Source organism: Manacus candei, unplaced genomic scaffold, assembly GCF_025592945.1.
Source record: "Manacus candei isolate 608988 ecotype Guabito, Panama unplaced genomic scaffold, ASM2559294v1 h1tg000008l, whole genome shotgun sequence".
Classification (NCBI taxonomy): Eukaryota; Metazoa; Chordata; class Aves; order Passeriformes; family Pipridae; genus Manacus; species Manacus candei.
The window spans coordinates 31,226,929-31,248,585 of NW_026138056.1; the positions used below are offsets into that span (position 1 = coordinate 31,226,929).

Below are 21,657 nucleotides of genomic sequence, written 5' to 3' on the forward strand. Positions count from 1 at the left end.
AGATCAAGCAGCTTTTATGCAGACACAAAACATGTCCTACCTATGAACTTGGTCTTGTTTACTGGACCGTGTGGGAGCAAGAGCATCGATCTCATCAAAGAAAATAATTGAAGGTCGCATCTGGTAGGCCTGCAGTGAAAACGCAAGAATGTTGACATCAGGAAAACAACACTGTTTGAAAGAGAAAATGCATGAAAAAAATTGTGATTGGAAAGGCACTGGAACTAGATTTTTCAGACTAGCATCAGGGATCCCTACTAATTGAGCTAACTGAGTAAAGTGGCATGAGTAACAGAAGACAGCAGCCTATGTCAACCCAGGAAATGAATCATACCAGTAGTTTTTACAGCTATTTGGCAACCACCAAGAACAGATACAGGACTTAATTCAGTTACAGGTTCTGGAAGCAACCTTCCATTACCAATTTAAATGAACATGCTTTCAGCCTGCATCTTTTTCCCTCTGATCTAAAGCAACCATCTCTTGCTTCTTAAAACCTTTTCTGTGACTGTTTGGGTTGTGAATTATGGTGGGGGTTTTTTTGAGGGTGGTGATGGTAGTGATTTTCTTACTTGCTTTACTAATCTTTCCCAATATATCTCAAGATTTCAAGCCCCTAAAAACCCCACTGAAAAAGGAAACACTGACAATCCCAGTGGACCTTCAGTGGAAGGAGCTGAGAAAAACATGAAAAAGAATGAGTTCTACTCAACCACAGAAAATTAATTACAACTTGAAAGGAATATACGGCACGTTTCAACCTTACCTGCTCAAATACTAAACGAAGCTGTTGTTCAGACTCTCCTATCCATTTACTCATGCAGTCGGCAGCATTTCTCATAAAAAAGGTTACTTTCCTGTCACTTCTGCTACATTCATTAGCAAGTGCACGAGCAAGCAGTGTCTTTCCAGTCCCTGGTGGACCATAGAATAGACAGCCTCTGCAATTTGAAAAAAAAAAATTAAAAAAAAAAATCACATAAGAAAAAACCATCATGGAAAAGTACCTATTACAACCACCATTCCTAAAACACACTGCTCTCCTAAACTAAATACTTGATGGATAAGAGAGCAGTAACAGCTGAAGTGTATGAAAAAAGTCAAAAGTCAATTCCTACCAAATTCTACAAGGCAGCAAACAAAATTAATAAGAGGATAATGCAGACATACAAAACCTTGAGAAAAGACAGTAAGTAGCATTCCAGAAGGACGCTTCCAAAATTTCTGACAAACCAGCAGAGGCGGTTACAGCACAGTGCAGCCAAACAAGAACAAACTTCCAACACAAAATCTGAGACTGGGCTAAGTTAGGAATCACCAGTTCATTTTTACATGATACACTGCATATTCATTCTTGTTTTCACAAAAGGCAAGATTTGAGAGTAAAGCATTTACTTCTGACTTAAAAAGCATTAGGTTACTGGATTTGGTCTCCCTTTGCTGGTGATACAGGAAGAGGAGAAGGTATTCCGTATTTCTGCATTCCCATCAACTAGAAAAGCCAGTGCACTGCTGATTCAAAAAGAATTTCAACAAATAAAGAAGCAAAACACAGATTTTCTTTTCAATGTTTTTAATACTTTTAAAGTTGCTGAAAGCAAAGAATTTAAAGTCCTATTTCAGTATACCATGACTGAATTCTGCTGACCAAGAATATATGAAGTTAACAAGTCTCTAATAACTTCATTTTGTAACACAGAACTCACTTAGCTGTGTAAGAAGTGGACATATTCTTATTTTAGCCCAAGCACAACTAACACTGCAAGGTCCTAGTTGCAAGTCCTATCAATTGTAAAACTGATACTTGAGCACTTGAAAAAAAAAGAGTTGGTGGGAGAGAGAACGGGACTTCCAAAAAACGAACTACAGTTGACTACCAGTAGATAATTCTATTCTACTTACAAACTAATCAAGTCCGCTTGTGCATAGGACTCTAAAGAAAAAATCTCCAACCCCACCTTTCAAAGGCAAGACACTTTTAAAGAATAGTCTCGTCACATAGTAAATCTCTGAACCTACATATATGCTGTATTCTATCGTTTTTTTAAAAAATTACTTTTTACTAGTGCTAAAAATCCCCATCAGCACTGCTGAAAATTTTGAGGCATGGAAACGTTGATTCTCCTGAAAATAGATCAATTCTAACTTACAATTTTACATGGTGCCTATTACCTGGGAGGGTTAAGTTTCATTTTCTCAAAGGCGTCAGCATAAAGCAACGGCAAAATGATCATCTCTTTTAAAGATGAAATGTGTTCAGAATGACCACCCACGCCATCAAATTGTACCTAAAGATGAAGCCAACAGAACACATTTTATATGTCAAAGACAGCTGCAATCTTTCCTATCAGAAATTAGATGTCAGCACCAAGGAAACGTTCATTGCAATTTTCAAATCACTTGAGAGAAAACTGTAAACCAAGGAAGTTGTAGATGGCCCGTTACTGGAAACTTTCATAAATACTGCAAAGGTCTCACCGACACAGTGAAGTAAAAATACTTACCGAACTATCTATTTGCATTCTTTCAACACCAGCCAGACTTGTTCTAATTTGATTTTCATGTGAAGTTCTGTGAACTTCATTTAAGTTGTCTTTCCGAGAGTTGACCGAAAGAGATCTAATTTGAATTAAGAAGTAAGAAAAAGGTGCTTTCTAAATTACAGTGCAGATAGAAGATTTTTTATTTTCTAATCATAGCAAGTGAATGCAAAAGACCTTATAAATGAGCATAAACTATCTAAACTATCTATCATTCCAACTGTTTTGCAGTTAATAGCCATGAATAAAAAAAGGAAAATGGTCACTCCAGACATTAAACTAAGTGAATTATTTTTAACAACTCTTAGTGCTTACAAATATTACTATTGCAATTTATAATCTTGAATTTCATTTAGCATTTTTCTTGTTTAAGGATAGTTTCATACAGAAACATGAATTGATTCCAAAGAGAAACCTGAATCTTTATTTGAGTGATTAAAAACAAAAAAAATCATTGAAACTTCCATACAGGCTCTCCCTCTAATTAAATTATCTTCAGTTTTAAGAAAATAATTTGCATGCCTAAAGATTAAGTAGTCTAAGATTTTCAGAGGGACATTAGGGTTTCCATTCCAGAACAAATTAATTTCGGTTACTCAGTCTCAGCCACAACTCTCATCAACACCTTATCAGTGACCAGAAATGCTGCATTTTCAAATGAAATATGATGGCTAGTAAAAAGGATGGCCTCCCCCTCAGTGTTTGTTTTCTTTATAATTTCAGACTATCAAGGCAATAATCTGTAATTATATTAATCTCTAATTATCACAGTCCGAAAACCCTTGAAAGCATTATTCAGTCATGTGACTGACAGCACTTGAGAAAGAACTAACCATACACCACCAACCTTTTAGTTCTTTTACATGAATCTCTTTGTCTGACAGGTGAAGTACAGGTGGAAAAAATTATCTTATGTTTTCCTAGATCTGTTGAAAGCAAAGAGTTTAGAATAGTGTTACAAACAAGTTTGAGAGGAAGCAGGATAGTCAAAGAGGCAAAAAGAGGGATGTGTATCACCCATCTCTAAGTTCAGGGGAAGTTTCGAGGAGGGGAAGATTGGGTGGTTTGATCAAAGTGAAAAAAGGCACACCTGATTTTTAAGGAGAACTGAAAAACACAAGAGTAAGATTATCAAGTTTCTTTAATTACTATTCTTTAGAGGATACGTAGGTAATTTTTTTAACTGAAAAACATCAATAAGGATGCCAAAAGGATGCAAAAAAAAATTGAATGTGCACAGGATGCATTCATTTAATAAAATTTACTGGCAGAATGAATGTAAGAAATGTAAAGAAAAGTTGTGTGCATGTATTTTCACTGAAAAAAAAATCTCACTTCCATGCAAGAAATTAGGTCCCATGAGAAACTGTGCCTGTAACATACTGCATTGGGTCTAGCTGGGTGAGGTTAATTTTCCCCATAGCAGCCCTCACAGTGCTGTGGTTTTCATTGGTAGCTGGAAAGGTGTTGAGAACACACCAGCGTTTTGGCTGCTGCTGAGCAGTCCTCCCACAGCGTCAGCACTGTCTGTCCAACATTTTGGCCCTTCATCAATAGGCTGGGGGTGGGCAAGATCTTGGGAGGGGACACAGCTAGGTCAGCTGACCCAAATTAGCCAAAGGGGTATTCCAAACCATATGGCATCAGCTCAGATATAAAACCTAAGAAAAGGAAGAGGAAGGTGGGGCATTCCTTATGTACAATGTTTGTCTTGCAGAGCAACTGCTACTCATGCTGAAGCCCTGCCTCCCGGGAAATGGCCAGACATTGCCTGCTCATGGGATGTAGAAAATAAAATCTTTTTTTCCTCTTTGCTTGTGCACATTTGCTTTAGTAAACTGCCTTATCTCAACCTACAAGTTCTCTTCCATCTTATTTTCTCTCCCCTTTCCAGCTGAGAAGTGGCATCCACCTTAACGACAATCCAGCACACCCACACCTACTTTCCAAAGGAGCTTGATAGCGCTCAACAGCTTTCCTCTGTCGAATGGAGCGTCGTTGACCAACACCTTCTGCTTCATGTCCTGATGAAACCACTGCACATCAACATAATGTTAAACTGTGTAAGTACTGCTGCAAATGGTAATATATTCAAAACATGCTACATGAAATGCACTTCCACCTGTCCACAACCTTTTACCTTGTAAGTGTTTTGGAAAAAAAATGGATTTTTTTTTTCTCTGAATACCTGTTCTGAGTTTTCTACAGTACAGCCCTAGAGCCCATGGCTTATAATGTCAATAGCAACATAGATTTTTCTAATAGATGAAAAACAACCAGTAGTTCAGCCCATCTCAATTGTTTAAGACAAGGCTTTTGGCTAGAATATAGTCAAGAAAATTTAAAATAGAACTAGCCTACAATGATACCTGGATTGTTAGTTTTTTCTGTGTTAGTTCTTCCCATATTGAGGCTTTCCTAATTAAAGGAAACAAGAAAGATCAGTCACAGATATGCAAAAAACCTGTGGGTATATTTGGTGCTTTTACAGTAATATTACCAAGGCACTCTATATAGACAAAAGATGAAATGAAGGCATGAAAGGAGAAAATAGGAACATCATTCTGGTACCAAGATTAATAACAAGTATTACTACTCTAAAATAGGGTTTAGTAAATATGATAGTTACATCTAGCCAGATACAAAATAGAGTGTATCAATTAATACCAGGTAAATAATCCAAGAGTTTAGTAGAACCTGGGACAAAGCAATTCCTAGCAGACAAAAGAAAATCATCCTGGGATTTGGGAGAGGATATACAAAGTACTATGGACAATTCTGGTTTCATAAGAAAAACCAAAAACAAAACCCACCCAAAACAAAAACTAAACCACGAAAGAATTCAGATCTAAAAAACACAAACAAGCAAACAAACCACAAAAAAACCCCAAAAAACAAACAACCAAAAAACCCTATCAAAGAAGGTTATGAAGATGTTTAAAAACTAAAGCACCTGTGATTCAAAAGGGCAGTGGACTAAATGTAATAGAGCAAAACTAAGATAGAGGGAATATGGTTGCTGTCTATCCTTTTAACATGAGTTCCACTTGGGACAAAGGACCACTTGGGCTCACAGGCAAGACTGGCACAAGACAAAACACAGATAAATCAGGTATCAGTGAATTAAGTTTTTAGTAAGATTTGAAGTGAAAACCCAAGCCCTGAAACTGTTGTTTGTAAGCAGAGTCCACTCAAAAGTCATAAGGCAATTCAGAAAGCATAGTGGAAGACGCATTGCAGCATATCAGTAAATATCTTCTGAAGAAGATGTTTCTCCCACCCTTAGAGTGTAGCTGTGGCATGACTGTAAGAAGTTAAATTATAATTGGAGAGCAAAAATAGCTTTCCATGCTTTGGAAGAAGTTTGTTCAGCTAAATTTAAATTACAACTAAATAATTTCTCTGTGTGAAATACCCTGCTCATCTTCTCTCTGTCATCCATTTTTGGTGATGCTGCTTCTGCAGTACTAAGATACAAAGTGGACAGGCAAGAGCAACAACAGGCAAGTACAAAAAAATCTCATTGAAACTAACAAACATAATCAGTGCAACATTTCAATATAATGTGCACAAAATAAGAGTCACTGACTCTTAGCCGAGTTTTTCAACCTTACTTAAAAGTTAGGTCAAATGTTGACTTTTTTATAGCAAGAGTTAAGAACAAGTGTTTGAGCATTTAAAAACACACACTCTTTTCAGGTTTATTTTTCCCTCTTGCTAAACACAATAAAAAAAATCTCAAGTAGCAGGAAAAAAATGAGTTCTGAAGATCATAGGAAGAAACCAGAAAGAAATTATGGAAGTTTTTCATAGCACTTGTCTGCATGATTGCATTAAGTCATTTTTAGTTCACAGGCTTCTTTAGACAACAGGTTGCTTATTCTTCTCTTAACTGGAAATAAGGTCTCATGCTGATTTTCTATGACTATATATGCTAGAAAAAGCATCTCACTGCTGTTACACTTTGCAAACATTTCAGAAAACAATGTTAATTTGGGCTTCATAAAGAGAATTAAATCATGGAGACAAAGACAAAAACACTAGAGCTGCTTCACTTTGACTGTATCCAACTTTCCCCTGTATCTTAACTTGACTAGGCGTTAGAAAATTATTTGTAAGCATGAGAGAAAGGTTAATTAAACATGAAGGCACTTCGAGGACAAGTTAAATCTACTGAAAGTCACAACATAAAGATTGGTTTTGTTCACAAGAAGCAGCCCACACACAAAAGATGCTCCTACATGAAGATCTCTCTGCAACTGGCAACCCCAAAATGAAGATACTAGTGGCCAACTAAAGCTTTGGCTGTGCCCAAATTCTTTACAGGTGAAGCACCTGCCAAATCCACCTTTTGGCACACACTCTGACATGGAAGTCTTAAACAGCCACAAGCACTTGTTTCAAAAAAATCCTCATGTTCAAGAGCTTGGCTGTGAAGTGCAAAGGCTCTCACCTTACATAAATCAATACATTAATAATGATTACAGGACATACCCATGCAGGCAGAATGACAGGAAGGGATACTGTGTTACCAACTGCAATGGAGTGTTTACAGAGATTCCAGGAGGTTGCTTGGCAACACCCCCTTACCAAAGTTCCAGGCTCCATCACATCCAATCCTCGTGGGACTGTACTGTGGAGGGCACCTGCAGCCCAGCACTTCATAATCACAGAATCATGGAACGATTTGGGTTGGAACAGACCTTTAAACATCATCTGATTCCAACCCCCCTGCCATGGGCAGGGACACCTTTTACTAACCCAGGTTGCTCAAATGCCTATTCAACCTGGCCTTAAACCCTTGTAGGGGTGGGGTATCCACAACTTCTCCAGGCAACCTGTTCCAGTGCCTCACCACCCTTACAATAAAGACCTGTTGTATACGTGGCAGCACATAGGGAAGTCTCAGCCTAACCACTGTGAATACACTTAGGTCTTGCTGCCAGAAACAACAATACCTTTTTCTGTTGTCAAAAGAAGTAGAAAGTCCCTAGCCAATATTACGTACATAAGCTTGCTAATAAGGTTCCTTTTAGTAGCTTTGCAAGATGATGAAAAATCCTACTTTCTTAAAAGTTTGCCTAATAAAACGGATTGATTTGTAGTGGTGTAACTACTTTGTCTAAGTCTGCAACTTTGGTGGACCTCCAAATCCTATTTTCTTCATCCTTTAATCAACCTATATTACAGAAACTATAATGTGAAGCTGGCCTGATAGGATTATTTTCCAAAACACAAATGAACTGGCATTAATTCTGCCACTCGCTTTTAATTCTTTTTTAATTCAGTTTCGTATTATCTATTCCATTATTTTTCCAAGGATTTATGTGACACTGACAGGTCTATAATTTCTTGGGTCATTTCTTTTATTCTATTTAAATATTGGCATGTTACCTTTCTTTTGCACTCCTGAAATTTCCCTCATGTAGCAAGAGCTACTGAAAATCAACATTAACAGTCAAACTCTTCAACAGTGCCTTTAAACCAGTAGGATACAGGTTGTCCAACTTCCTAATTTAAAAATGTTTCATTTCCTGTTCCAAAGCAGAATAAAAACAGCTTCAAAGTTCCTGAAGCACATATATAGCTCCTACTCCTCCAAATCAAGCCGGCAAGAACTGGGGATGCCCAAGATCCCCCAGCACTTGGAATAAGACACAGAGGGCAATGACAAGAATAATTTCTAACTGTGATCCAGAAGAGGTCACAAGCAACTACTCTTTGACCTGTAAGTTGTTAAAACACAATTGTTTCCATTTTAGCAGATGTGGAAACTAAGATGTGGAGAACCCCATTGCTGGGGTTTTTTTGTTTCTTCTGTACAATTGCTGGGTTTTGCCTCGGAGTGAATTATTTTTTTTTGGTAAAGCAGTTCAGCACATATGGACTTAGCATGACGTATAACTACACGTAATTTTCAAAATAAGACTGATTATCATTTGATATTTACATTGTCTTTTTAAGGAGATAACAAAAAAACCCCAGGTGATGCAGACATAATAACAAATATTGTGTTAGAAACCTATAAAAACAGCTAAGGAGATTACATGTCGAAATGGGCCAGTATAGTATTGAAAAAAATTATCCACATTCTATCTCTATTTAGCAAATATATACATATTCTATCTTTATTTGTTTTAAGGTTGAACTTCTGAAGCATGCAATAGTCTAACACTAAAACAGTCACACTTCTATGTAGCATTTTCTTAGACATATTCAAGTAGGAAAGCAAGGGAGATCAACTAGTGTCACTGAAAGAAGCCATAATATTAAAATATTTAATTGCTCTTGGCCAGAGTAGCTAATACAAGTTATAAATTTGAATTTTGTTCCTTTATGCTTACTGCTCAGAAATATAGAATGATCCAGCAACAATAAGAAATCTTTATATATTTAATAGTGTATTTGCTTCTTTGTGATTTAGCATTCTAAAACACTCAGGCAAAAGAAAGGCTGCATTAAGAGAACATCAGTGACTCATATTCAGGAGATCAGCAATACCATGTCTGTGATTGTTTTTATAATGCTAATTCAGCCCAGCTGTGTAAGTCCCTTTCCAAACAGTGGGTCATTTAGTAAGATCTGGGAATAAGTCAACAATTTGTGTTGAAGAAGATGCTAAATGTGAGCTAACCAATCCCTGATTCACTGTAGAAGAGGAATTTGATTTAGTGAATGAGGTAGCATTTGCAGAATGGTTGCTAGATTTAGGAATTTGAGTATTGCCTGGAAGAATTAAAACTTCTTTTTCTCTATAAATTCCAGGGCCATACTGGAATAATTTAAACCATAATTTTTAAAAATTGTCATTAATTCTATTTTCCTTATTTTCTATATCAAATTTTAAATCCTCCCAGCTTGATTTGTGGAATTTTAAAATCTCATAGCTTTAATTTAACATTTAATAGACTGTAGGTCTTAAAGGAATTGCAGCTGCCAGCCAGTTAGTCAGAAGTAGGATACCCGCTGTTCCACTAAACCAAAGTGACTGTGATAATTTGTCCTTCTTTCCTTTTTTATTATCCTTGGACCTTAATTCCAGGGGACTATAGGAAATCTGAACTTAATAATTACTGTGAAAAATCAGGTCTAAGGTACCCCATCTTAGGCAACCCAAGTTAGTGAGCAATTCTGGCCATACTTCCTTTATTCCATCCAAAAGATGGAAAGAATGGAAACTGAAATCTGTATATGGTGTGTGAACAGCCATATAAGATGTATGTTCACTGATTCCCTGGCTCTTTGCCCTGCTTCCTAAGATAAAGAAACATCCATAGTTGAACCTGGATCTCCACCAATGGTTCTCTATTCAGGTGTTTGACATGAATTGAAGGATTTCAGGGAACAACACAAAATGCACTTGTTGTGCAACCTACACATCAGCTTAACTCACTTTCTGCAAGCAAAGATGATACTACTGTCTCAGCTCATGAGGGAAAAGACAAATTAGTAGTTGTTTGTGAGGTGGTCAGGTGCTGCCATGAGTAGCACCATAAAAAAGTCTGTAAGAAGTTAACAATGTTTGTCAAGAGCAGCATCTGAGCAGATAGCGATAAGCAAGGTGCAAGGTCACATATTTAAATGGGAGGAAATTAATAGTGAATTATCTGGGCACCATCCATTCTATCCAATAAGTGAGGTAAGGGTATATAAAAGAATAGTTTATGATCTGATAATGCAGGGCCATCAAAAGATGCCTTCACAAAGGGGCTTAAGCTTGCATGGACATTTTTAATTCTGGCCTGTTCTAAACGTTCTCATTTTTGCTGATCCTTTGGCAAGAACCATGTACATGCCTGTTTATGTGCCACCTCCTAGATTTTTGTTAAAAGAAAAACTATCTACTTCACATTACAGATAGATGCAATTTATTTCATATTACATTTCAATGGGACTTTTGAGTTCCCTAATTCCTTGAAACTGCTAAAGGTCTACATTCAAAGTTTGTATCATTAATAGATACGTGCTCCAATTACCCAAACATATCCTGATAAATATGATCACTAGGTACCCAACTTATTATGGAATTAAAGTGTAGATACACTGACAAGAATTACATAGAAATAACACATCCAGTTGAGCAACTTCCTCCTTATGGTTGCTTTTCCTAACCATCTAGTCTACAACACAATAGTATTATCACATATACTTTTTTCCCTTATGACTTCCAGGTTTTATTTACATATTAAAATATGGGTTTAAATAAATTACTTGATCAAGCTCAGTTGAAAATCTGTGGCACTGCCACGCCTGCATTTACAAATCACTGATGGGTGCTTTGGTCACAGTAAAATCCTTCCTTCCTTTTACAGTTCAGTTCTTAAAATATTGCTCCTATAAAATGTCAGTGAGTCTCATTATTTTTAAAATTTAAATAGCAAGAGAAATGTTTTTCCAATAGCACTATTGAGTGAAATTAAACATTGATTCCTGCCTTGCTTTCAGCAGCAGGATCCAGTCTCCAGCTCAGCTGTATTCACTGCTCTCTCAATTGTAAGGACTTTTCTTCCTACAGCATTTTAAAAGGTACAAATTTCATTCTGTGTACACCATCACCTATAAGAAAAGCCACTTTTTCATGTACTTGTTTGCATCTGGGGACTCATTCCAATGCAAAGTCAAATCCTCTTAAACCTTCAGTTGGTTCCTAGCTTTATTGATGGGTACCCTGTACTTAGGGTAGCTACAAATAAAGATTTTATCGATCATTCTGACCTCTAAAATTTTGATATATCAGTGAATCGAATATTCTAGCATGAATTTTTTCATTCTACTGTGTTATAAAACTGTTTCACCAATACACCATCCAGCAGACCAGAGTATCATGGTGTTAGAGAGATGTCAGTCTGGGGCCATCTGCTGGTTGTGTCGCGGAGCTTTCATCGACAGATTTGAAAAAACACTTTACGTATGTAATTCTTTCGTAATTATAAAAGACCAACATATATTAATAAATTAATCACTTAAATACGTGATGTTTCCTGTGTACTTGTTATTTGTTTTTAATTTTAAATATTCAGTGAACTTAATATGGACCGATTATCAAAAGAAAAAATAATTCATTTGTCTTGCTTTCATAAACATAATAAAAATGGAGGCGGGGAGGCCTAAAAAAGCTCTTACTTCTCAATAACACCAAAAAGAAAGCAAGGAATAAAGTAATGTTAATGCTAGTATGTAAACAATTTAGTAAAGTAATCCACATATCTTTAGTTTTATTGCTGTGATAAAGAATATAAATAATTCTTACTGCCTTACTTGATGTTTTGTAAGATTTCACCTTGAATTTTTATGTTCTGGTCTAAAAGAGCTAAGATGCACCATGTGCTGTTTTCTTGGGATAAAAAAGGTCTCAGTCAATTTTATGATGTTCTTCAAAGGTTTTTATTGAAAATAAATTCAGGAAAAAAAAGCAGATGAACAGAAGTGTAAAGGCTTTAAAACCAGAAGTTCTAACAAATGAGCTTCTTCAAACTAAGAATAATCCAGACAATTTAGTTCAGATTCTAAAAGTATATTTATATGATGCTGCTAAGTATGTATTTACTCATTTATTGTATTATAATATTGATAACTATGTATGCTGTAATTGAGTCATTTTTATTATTGCAAGACTATGTGCAACTTTTAAGTGTGTTTTCAGGAGCAAGAGAGAGCATTTTACAGATTTTACAAGTTTAAGAGAGATCCTTTGCACCTATTATGTATATACACAGACACACACGAATATCTACGTATTAACTTACTATGCTAATGCCCATACATATATATATGTGCATGTATATATATATATATATGCATGTATATATATATAAATGCATGTATGCATATATGAATGCGATGTATGTATATTCATCTATGTATGTATATATCTATACATGCATGAACACCTGTTTTTCACACCTAACATCTAACTTGTACTGTTTACACTCTCAGTTAAACAAAATCCTGTGTTGGCTCTTAGTTGTGCCAGGATTCAACATCTGCCATTATTCACATTTGCCCTCAGCAGATCCATCAGCAGGAGAGACTTCTAACAGCAGCTGTAAGTGACAAGTAATTTTATCAAGAAATGCAAAATGCAATTTAAAATGTATAAAAGGCAGATAAACAATAAGACTTCCCAGCATAAACAAGAAAGCGTAAATATATTGCAGATTGGGAGACCAGACTATGGGAGCTGAAACTAGGAAGAAAGACACTGCCACCATCACAAATGGAACTGGCAGAAACACCTGCAAGAAAAGGAAAAAAATGGTTTAGGAAATAAACCACAGACCAACTGTGATTTTAAACCTCATTCATAAGAGTAACAACTCTTTCTTTGCCACAATAGAGTACCATTTCTCACACTGCTATAAACTCACTCAGGACAAGAATCATCTGACCTCAAATTGCCTACAAGATAGGCATCCTTTCTAAAAAATTTGTTTAAGCTCCTTCTATCACAAGGGGTAGCGATAGGCAGTACCTGAAATGCATTTATTGACATATGATATTACAGGTTCCTAAAAGACACTCAGGGCTAATTCTGGTGCCTAGAAGAAGCCTTCACAATGAGTATACACTTCTAACCCACCTTTCCAACTACTAGATTAAGAGGAAATTCAACCTATCCATAATGTCTATGGTTGTGTCAGGAAAGATGAGAGTAGATCAAGGTTTAATTAACTGTGAACGGTCAGCCAGGGTCCTACACTGTTCATGGTACTGCTCCACATTGGTACATATCTGGTGCACATCTCCCCCATTCTGCATATAACCACCTCCTGTTTTCAAGTGCAAGTTCTCCAGGGCACAGACCATCTGTTTCACTTCCTTCTACCCTGAAGCAAGGTTTTTGAATAAGGCTCTAAGCACCGAGATTATTATTTGTATTTTTGTAACTATCCACTTTTGACTTGCAGTTGTTCTGAAACTTTTACACACTACTCAAAACAAATCTGTAAAAATATTTTGCAATTTAGGTCCATTTACTTTGTATGGTCGATGTAGATGAGGTTCCCGGTATCGAAGTACAATCAGGCTTGCACAAGTCAGTCCAATCATAAGCCAGGCAGAAAATCCAAAGTAATTTGTTAACATAATAAGGTCAGAGGGGATGATAAAAATGGATGCAATGGTGGTTGAAAAAATCATGGCTGGTGCTGGAGTACAGGAGTGGACATTAAGCATGGATATTAAAACAGGTAAATGTCCTGACTGACTTCCAGCATAGCTTAATCGACCTAGTGTGAACATGCTGCTGTTGAGGGCACCAAATATTGAGACAGCAACACAGAGAGGAATGATCCAGGCCACAGAGGGGATAACTCGATCAGCCCAAGTGACTGCCACAGCAACTGCAAGAAAGTAAAGCATTAGTGTAGTACAGGTACCATGTTCTGAATTGCTGACAGACTCAACAGAAACAAAATTTAAAAGGCAAGAAACACCTGTATTTACCAGCAATTCCTGTATTTTTTTATTACAGTAGTCAAACAGTAATCTAATCCTAAGGGTATTACATTCATGAGCTAAAGATTTCCTGGGAGAATGACAGCTAGGAGTGCTACCTGCCAGAGCAAGCCAGGTGAACCTGCTGGGGCAAATACCACAGTAACGGACTGCCCAGCAGGAGAGAGCTGCCTTTCATAGCTGTGCATCACAAACACACACACATGGTCAAGGAAAGTAAATGAACACCTTAGGCCCCAGCATGCCCATGGTGGTGACACAGTCTGCTGTTACAGCAAAACTGCAACAGGAGCACAGGTACATTCAGAGATGGGTCGGCAAATGTGCTGTTAATGAGATTTTGCTTTGGGCAGCATTGAGAAATGTGAAAGATTATTTCTGAACAAGAGATATTGAATACTGCTTGGAAATTAACTACAGCCCATATTGTAGCAAGGACAAATATGTAGTGCATCTACAACCAAATGCCATGAGGAACATAGATCGTGCAGTGACCTGCGCAGCATAGGAAATTATTAGAGATGGGGAAAACCCCCACCACACCCTGCCTCCCCCAAAAAAATGTAATGAAAGAACAAAAGCCACAGCAACACATAGCAATGTTTGAAAAAGAGCTATCGTTTGAAGGCTATCTCCTCAACTGGCATAGATAAACACAACTTCCTGGTATGTATGGAGCTGGTTATGCCAGCTGGGCAGCTGCTATTCACGGATGGTCTGATATTTGCTGCTTCGTTCATTGTAGGATGGATCTGCAAACGTGTCCATCTGTCCCAGCAGATAACCTGACAATGGCTGAGTGATAATACAAGGTTGCTGAATGACAGCTACACTGCTTCCATTTATGTTAGTGAGCTGTTTTTGCAAGAAAAAAATAATTGATCCACCCAAATGAGGTATGGTTTTTGTCACGCCTGTAGGCAAGGTCTGACAGTTTAATCTCATTACAGAGGGATGTAAAAGGTGCTGTTTGGACAACCAAGATGAAATACAGCTCCCCTTGGACCTTTTCATAGAAGGCTTATTGGTACAGGATCTGAGAAATGCTTTACGTACACTAGACTTTCGTATAGGCTCTTCTGAGGAATCACAATATTTATCATGACTAACCCACAAACACACCCCCAAAATGGCTACATTTTTGTGTCCATAGTCTTTTCCATATTACTGAACATATTAGACTTGTCCACCTCCTAAACAGTAATGGCTCTAACCTGAGACACTATGAGATAGGGAAAGAAGGAGGAGAGAGGATTAAAACTACAGGAAAAACTAAGGTTGTTGCTATACTCAGGACCTAACTTTCAGCTGATTTTTCAGGTTTTAATACACTTCCGATTTAATTTTTGGCCAGTGCAGATATAAACCAACATTTTCAACATTTAATAACATCTGTCTGCAGTCAGTCAAACTTGTGTCATACAGTGAAAGTAAAGAATTCTCTGTTAAAAGAGAATGAACCCAAACTTCTGGACTGTGAAGTTAGGTGAGAAGAAGTAACCCAGTACATTGACATCAGATGGGTATGCTAATGAACCACGTCTTTTTAATTAAAAAAATATTAAATCCATACCTGAGGAGACAATTTCCTTAGGTGTGAGGACAGTCAGATATGAGATGTTCACCAGTAAATAAAAAACAATTACTGCAGGAACCGCAGTCATCACAGTTAATGGGATATTTCTGCTGGGGTTTTTCATCTCTTCTGAAAAATACAGTTTAAAAAGACAAATAAAGCAAGCAGTGTAGCTTCAGCAAGTGAATTTCAGTGGTGAATCTGTGCAGAGCTTGACAAGACTGACACTAAGGTCCTACCCCAATCCCTGATCATGGCTGCTAAATTACACTGCTTGTGAAGTCCTATGGTTGTTCTCAAATAGGCTACTATCAAAGATTCTTAAACAATTTATTTTTATTTAGCTATTTATTAACTATTTTGGAAGGAGTGCTGGATGAGCAGATGATAAAAAAGATTACAGAAGGATTGATAATTTCTCTTTGATTTAATTAATCACATATTTGACTTACATTAGAAAATTGATTTGGTAAGAAATTTTCAAGTAGTTTTACTTGTAAATCACTACCTTAAACATGAGACTCTAAAGCCAGATTATTTATCCTGACATCACTTCATGAGTCCTGATCTTAAACTTCATAATTGCCTATTCCTACTCAAAACCTTTTTCTTTGCCCTTATATTAGGAAATACAGAAAAAGTAGAAAAAAAACTAGATGGTATAGACAGAAGAGCAATAATGCAGTGGCTTTAAAAGGGGGCCATTCCCAGCTGGATACCGATGATTATTACCTTTTCCAGGGCAAAGCTGCTGGAGAAAAACTGTTTAGTCCTAAACCTGATAGCTTAGAACTATATTTATCAAATAAGAAAAAAATTCCAGATTTTGCCAGGGAATAATTCAGGCATTGGCACACATTCCTGAGCACATGATATTCCCAACAAAAGATGGAGTTGGTTTCCAGAAGCCTAATAATTCATCCTCATCTCAATCAAAAAGGGTCTTTTTCACCTCTTTCACTCCTCCCCTCACTCCCTCTCATCACTTCCCTCAGCACTTACAGAAGATCTCCTGAGTATTACCAGCCAATAACTCACAAGAAGGAAGAAGTGAAAAGCCAAACATGCAGCTTACTTAAGCTCTTTTTAGGAGGTTGAAATCTCTTTCCTCTTTAATATACGATTCCTATCTTCTGCCCAGAACATCAGCCTTGAGCCTGTCCCAGCGCTGTCTGTAGTGCACAGAGCCAGGACCGAAGGAGCACAACAGCAGAATTCAAATACTGACTATCAGAGAATTTTGGATTTATTTCAGATGTAAGAAATACACTTGGTAATTTTGAGCCCAGAAATGGACAATCACCAAAACTGCCAATTTAAATGTATCTTTTCATTTGTTTCTTTGGTCATTGCAGTCCTGCCATCCAGCTGGCACCTGATGCTTTAGCTGAAGCTCACAGAAATGAAGTTATTGTTGAAGAATAGGAAACTCAGTTCAATTCAGAACTATTGCATAGGGAACAGCTGTGCTGCCCAGTGTATGGTATTTATTAGTACTGCTAACTGACCAAAAAATAAATTAATATTTTACCAATAGTCTTGTATTTTCTGAGGGTCACAGAGCCAAGTGCTTGTCTTTAAGGAATCCTTAAGATTTCAAAACTATACTTTCCTGATTTATGTCACCCTTTTTTTTAATTGAAACACATTTTAATGCTGGAATAACCGGATTGTAATGATAACAGTCAGGTTTTTAAACATTAACCAAATTTCACATTGTTCTCACCATTGAACTTTGAGTTATGCATTTAACACATGCAGTTTAATTAATATTTTACATGATAGAGGTTAATGGATACATACGGTTAAAGATATAAGAGCAATATCAACCTGCTTCCAACATAATTCCATAAATCTGATCATATCATAAAACTCTATTAATTTAATTTGTGACATGAATAACTAACATTAGGAACATCATCTCTGTACGTTTCATGAAAAACTGCTCTATTTCTTATTGCCACATCATCAGATATAGAATAGGGTGAGTAAATACATATTAAAAAATGTTTTAAGTGTTTGAAATTGAGTACAATTTCTATGAAAGTATTTATACCACTTTCCTTAGATCTCTCTTCACCTTCCGTGCAAAACTCTATTTTCCCAAGAAAATATATCCCATAAAATTGATAAATTTTAACAAAATTCAAAATTAATTTGTCAATGTACAAAACAACTGCATAACCTCAGAGAAGGTACAGATATTTAAATAGAAATTATCTATGTGCACATAGTTTGGCATGGATAACCTAATCCTTTCCTAAAAATACACTGGCACGGACACGGAGAAAGACAAAATGCAAATTTTTTAGGTATGAAAAATTCTGTTTATGCATAAGATTTTAAATTAACTATTTTGATTTCTCTTGTATCCCATTGGAAATGTCAGTTTGATTTTCGAGACTGGACAAAAAGCAGGAAACTTCCCTAGAGAGGAACACTGCCTCTTCTACCAGCCCCAACAAACACAGGACTCGCATAAAACATGAGAGACCCTATGGTCTTGAAGGAGAGACAAGTTCTACCAACACAAGTTGAGGAACACAAGAATGACAACTGCAGAACAAAATCTAAAGAAGAGGAGTGAGATACCTGCCATATAATTGAGGGACCACCAGCCTCCATATGCGTACAGTCCTTGGAAGAAGGCTTCAGCAACCTGCGAAGCGTTGGGGATCTCTGAGCCGAACAAGTCCTCAAATCTGGCCAGACTCTCCTTTTGCCTTGTAATGAGGAGAACAATGCCGCCGACAGCAATTACAGACAAGGCCATCATCTTCAGCAGAGTGAAAACTGTCTGCACCCATGCAGCCATTTTGACACTGCAGCCATTCAAAATCCCCAGGGACCAGAGAACAGCCAAGGCCAAGCATTTTTTCAGCACTTCTGGTGGAGGGCAAATGCCATAGAAGGGCTGGGTGGCGTATTCAGCAAACAGCAAGGCTCGAGCAGCATTTGATGCTGGTTTGGTAAATGTTGACGTCCAGATAAACACAAAGGCGGGGAGGGATCCAAGGCCTCTTTTAATATGGCTATATTCTCCTCCAGAGAAGGGCAGAGAGGTTCCAAGTTCTGCATAGCAGAGGGAACCCATCAGAGAAACCAGCCCAGATGCAGTCCAGATTATTAGTGCGATGCCAACATTGAGTAAGGAATGCTTTAACACCCCTGTGGGAGACACAAAGATACCTGCCCCAACAATTGTTCCTATAATAAAACTTACCCCATCAAAATAACCTATATTTCTTTTGAGTTGAATCTTCGCTTTTTCTTTTCTTTGCATATCTTCGGAATCATCGCTTTCTCCTTTTCCCATTTTTTTTCTGTTTTTTCAAAGCAGAATTCACTTTGTTGTTAGCAGTCTGTCATGGCCCTACCCGCTAGTGAAATGTTATGAGAAGCTTGGCTTAATCATTCAGAAAAGAGAGCATACTCTGGGTTTTGATGTCTTCTGTGTGAAGATGATTAACCAAATACTTCAAGAATCACTGGCAAATCATGTACATGTTGGTTTAATATGTACTTCAGAAATTATTGAGGTCTGCAAGTATTTTTAAAGAACACAGCATAACAAATAATGCACAGCAAATGCTCATTTCTCAGCTGATTTTCATCAACAGGTTTCCATTTCTTTTTTGTATGTCTTCAGAGACAACAGCGAGAGGTGGGTAAATGTGACTTCTACATCAGACCTAGGGAAAGAGATAGGATATGACAGCATGAAGAAAGAAGTCATCCCTCCTTATGTCATTGACAGTGACATGAACATTAGTTGAACAGCCTGGCACTATTTTTCCACTGTCCATACATAAAATTGACAGTGATAACCAGTGATCACCACTATGTTTTGCCAAAACTTCATCAGCCACTGAATATACAGGAGCTTGTTTATACTTCACTCATTAAACAGTGCACTAGAAAGAAAATTACCAGTTTATTCCTAGCTTTTTCTTGAGTGCTCACCATTAATATAGCACCCGAACATGTCCTAAGAAGATACTAATCTTCGGACACTACTGTGAGGGGAAGAGTCAGTGTTATCATTTTCACTGTCTGCATAGGGCTGTTGAACAGAAAGATGAAGGAGTCATCATTCCCACCAGTTTGGTCTGTGTCTTTTAAGGTGCAGCCACTGATTTTTTTTTTTACATATTTAACAATCTGTGGTGTATTTTGTGTTCAAAATACAGAAAAGGAGCTTCTCTTTAATCAGATGTGGATATGCCATAAAACCACGACTTTTGTACAAGAGAAAACGTATTTATTCTTTTTAAAATATGTAGAGTAAAATAGGCAGAAAGGGAGACTAACTAAAAGAAGTTCAGCATGGACCTTAAGGGTTTTCTAAGTTCCCAAACTAGTAGCAGAAAAGTTCTTACTTTTTGTCACTCAACTTGCGGAACCGGTTTTGTCCCAGAGGTCAAAGCTCAGTAATGCAATGAACTGAACTCATGCTTTCACAGAGCCCAACTGTGAAAGACACAGTGGTTCAGATCAGTACTGAAACATAGGATTTTCACTCAAGTACAAAATAAATTCATCTGAAAAGTTAGGTTTATATAATATGCCATCATGTAAAAGACCTTTAGCTAAAACAGGCATGTGCATAAGACTGTAATCTTTTAACTTTTTCAATGACTTGGCTAAAGTGAATTTCCTTCACCACACAAAAGCTATGCAGCACGGTCAGTGAAAGAATCCACAGCTCCAGAGCAGCTTTTAACCATAAGACAATTCTTCCATCTTCTCCAAATCACTATGGCACTCACTATATACTTTCATCTTCAAAATAACAAGTCCTACAGACTTCTGTAAAAATGTTTTTGCAGGTGCTGGGGTCCATCAGTGCTGGTCGCTTTTCAATCACCTTCTAAGGGCACAGGAGCAGGCAATTCCAAAATGTCAGAAGTCAAGCAGACAAGGTAGAAGGCTGGCTTGGCTGAGCAGGGATATTCTTTTGGAGGTAAGGCAAAAAGGAAGGTGTATGCCCAATGGAAGCAAGGGTAGGAGACATGGGAGGAATAGAGAGATGCTGTTCATTGCTGTAGGCAGAAAATTCGTGTAACCAAAGCTCAACTAGATTTGAAGCTGAACAGTACTGTGGGGGACAATAGAAAGAGTTCTTTTAATTATATTAATGGCAAAAGAAAGTGCAGAAATGACATTGGGCTATTATAGGATGAGTATGGTCACCTCACAAACAGGGACATAGACAAGGCAGATGTTTTATGCTTTCTTTGGCTCTGTCTTCACACGGATGACAGGCTAAAATAGCCTGAGCTGCAGGACCATGCTGTGAGAATTATAAACTCCCAGTTGACCCTGAACTTGTGTAGAATCTGCTGCTCCAGCTGGATCCCTATAAGTCTATGGGGCCTCATGGGACTCATAAGAGAATACTCCAAGAGTTGGCTGAAGTCATCCTTAAGGCCTCTCTTGATGATTTTTGAACAGTCTTGGGAATCTGGAGAGGTCCCAATTGACTGGAAGCTGGCAAACATTGTCCCAGTTTTCAAGATGGGCAAGAAGGATGACCTGGAAAACTACAGACCCGTCAGTCTCACTTCAGTGACTGGAGAAGATTATCCCAGGAGGTATTGAAAAACACCTGAAGGACAGTGCAGTCATTGGTCACAGCCAGCACAGGTTCATGAAGGGAAAGTCCTGCTTATCAAACCTAATTTCCTTTTATGACAAGGTAACCCACCCAACTGATCAAGGGAAGCCAGCTAACATGTTTTTGGATTTCAGTAAAGCTTTCAATACTTTCTCTCACAGGATCCTTCTGGACAAAATGGATGGATAAACACATCATGTGATGGGTAAGGAACTGGCTTATGGGTAGGGCACAAAGGGTAATAGTGAAGTGGGACATCAGGCTGACACCAGTGACCAGTGGGGTTCTGCTAGGCCCTGTGCTCTTCAACATCTTCATAAATGACTTGGATGCAGGACTCAAAGTGATACTAAGCAAGTTTGTGGATGATACTAATTTGGGAGGAGCTGTTGACTCCCTCAGAGGTAGGGAGGCCCTGCAGAGAGACCTTGACAAATTAGAGGACTGGGCAATCACTAACGATATGA

General features: G+C 37.6%; 2 protein-coding genes across 5 annotated transcripts in view; both read right to left on the minus strand.

Annotated features, from left to right (window-relative positions):
• Positions 1 to 7,327, minus strand: part of LOC127462001 (ATPase family AAA domain-containing protein 2-like) — a 28,399-nt gene extending 21,072 nt beyond the window's left edge. The window contains exons 1-8 of one of the 3 annotated variants that reach the window (XR_007900273.1): positions 7,035 to 7,324; positions 4,910 to 4,958; positions 4,484 to 4,576; positions 3,388 to 3,466; positions 2,505 to 2,619; positions 2,173 to 2,288; positions 767 to 941; positions 41 to 129 (exon numbers count right to left, since the gene is read on the minus strand). Coding sequence is in view for 2 of the 3 variants with exons in the window: in XM_051770264.1 (XP_051626224.1) it covers positions 41 to 129; positions 767 to 941; positions 2,173 to 2,288; positions 2,505 to 2,619; positions 3,388 to 3,466; positions 4,484 to 4,576; positions 4,910 to 4,958; positions 7,035 to 7,256 (938 nt within the window). In the remaining variant the exon portion in view is untranslated. Of the gene's footprint in view, positions 1 to 40; positions 130 to 766; positions 942 to 2,172; positions 2,289 to 2,504; positions 2,620 to 3,387; positions 3,467 to 4,483; positions 4,577 to 4,909; positions 4,959 to 7,034 lie in introns of all 3 variants that reach the window. The other 2 variants (XM_051770264.1, XM_051770265.1) reach the window with 2 other exon arrangements.
• A 4,573-nt stretch (positions 7,328 to 11,900) lies between these two features.
• Positions 11,901 to 18,998, minus strand: SLC7A13 (solute carrier family 7 member 13). 2 transcript variants are annotated; one of them, XM_051770322.1, is made up of 4 exons: positions 18,166 to 18,998; positions 15,571 to 15,699; positions 13,518 to 13,882; positions 11,901 to 12,775 (listed from the first exon to the last, which is right to left on the minus strand). In XM_051770322.1, exons 1-4 carry the CDS (start codon positions 18,887 to 18,889, stop codon positions 12,530 to 12,532), a joined length of 1,464 nt encoding a protein of 487 aa, XP_051626282.1. In that variant the 5' UTR covers positions 18,890 to 18,998; the 3' UTR covers positions 11,901 to 12,529. The 2 variants fall into 2 exon arrangements, with proteins under 2 accessions (XP_051626282.1, XP_051626272.1); XM_051770312.1 differs by having other exon boundaries at positions 15,571 to 15,702.
• Between the last annotated feature and the right edge of the window lie 2,659 nt (positions 18,999 to 21,657).

What these genes read in the sequence shown, in the direction of transcription:
- SLC7A13 (XM_051770312.1), bottom strand. Translation starts at nt 18,889, where the DNA reads ATGGGAAAAGGAGAAAGCGATGATTCCGAAGATATGCAAAGAAAAGAA. An exon ending in GTCCCTCAATTATATGGCAG is followed by an intron (nt 15,703 to 18,165) that starts GTATCTCACTCC and finishes TGTATTTTTCAG; the next exon opens with AAGAGATGAAAAACCCCAGC. An exon ending in ATCTACATCGACCATACAAA is followed by an intron (nt 12,776 to 13,517) that starts GTAAATGGACCT and finishes CTTTTCTTGCAG; the next exon opens with GTGTTTCTGCCAGTTCCATT.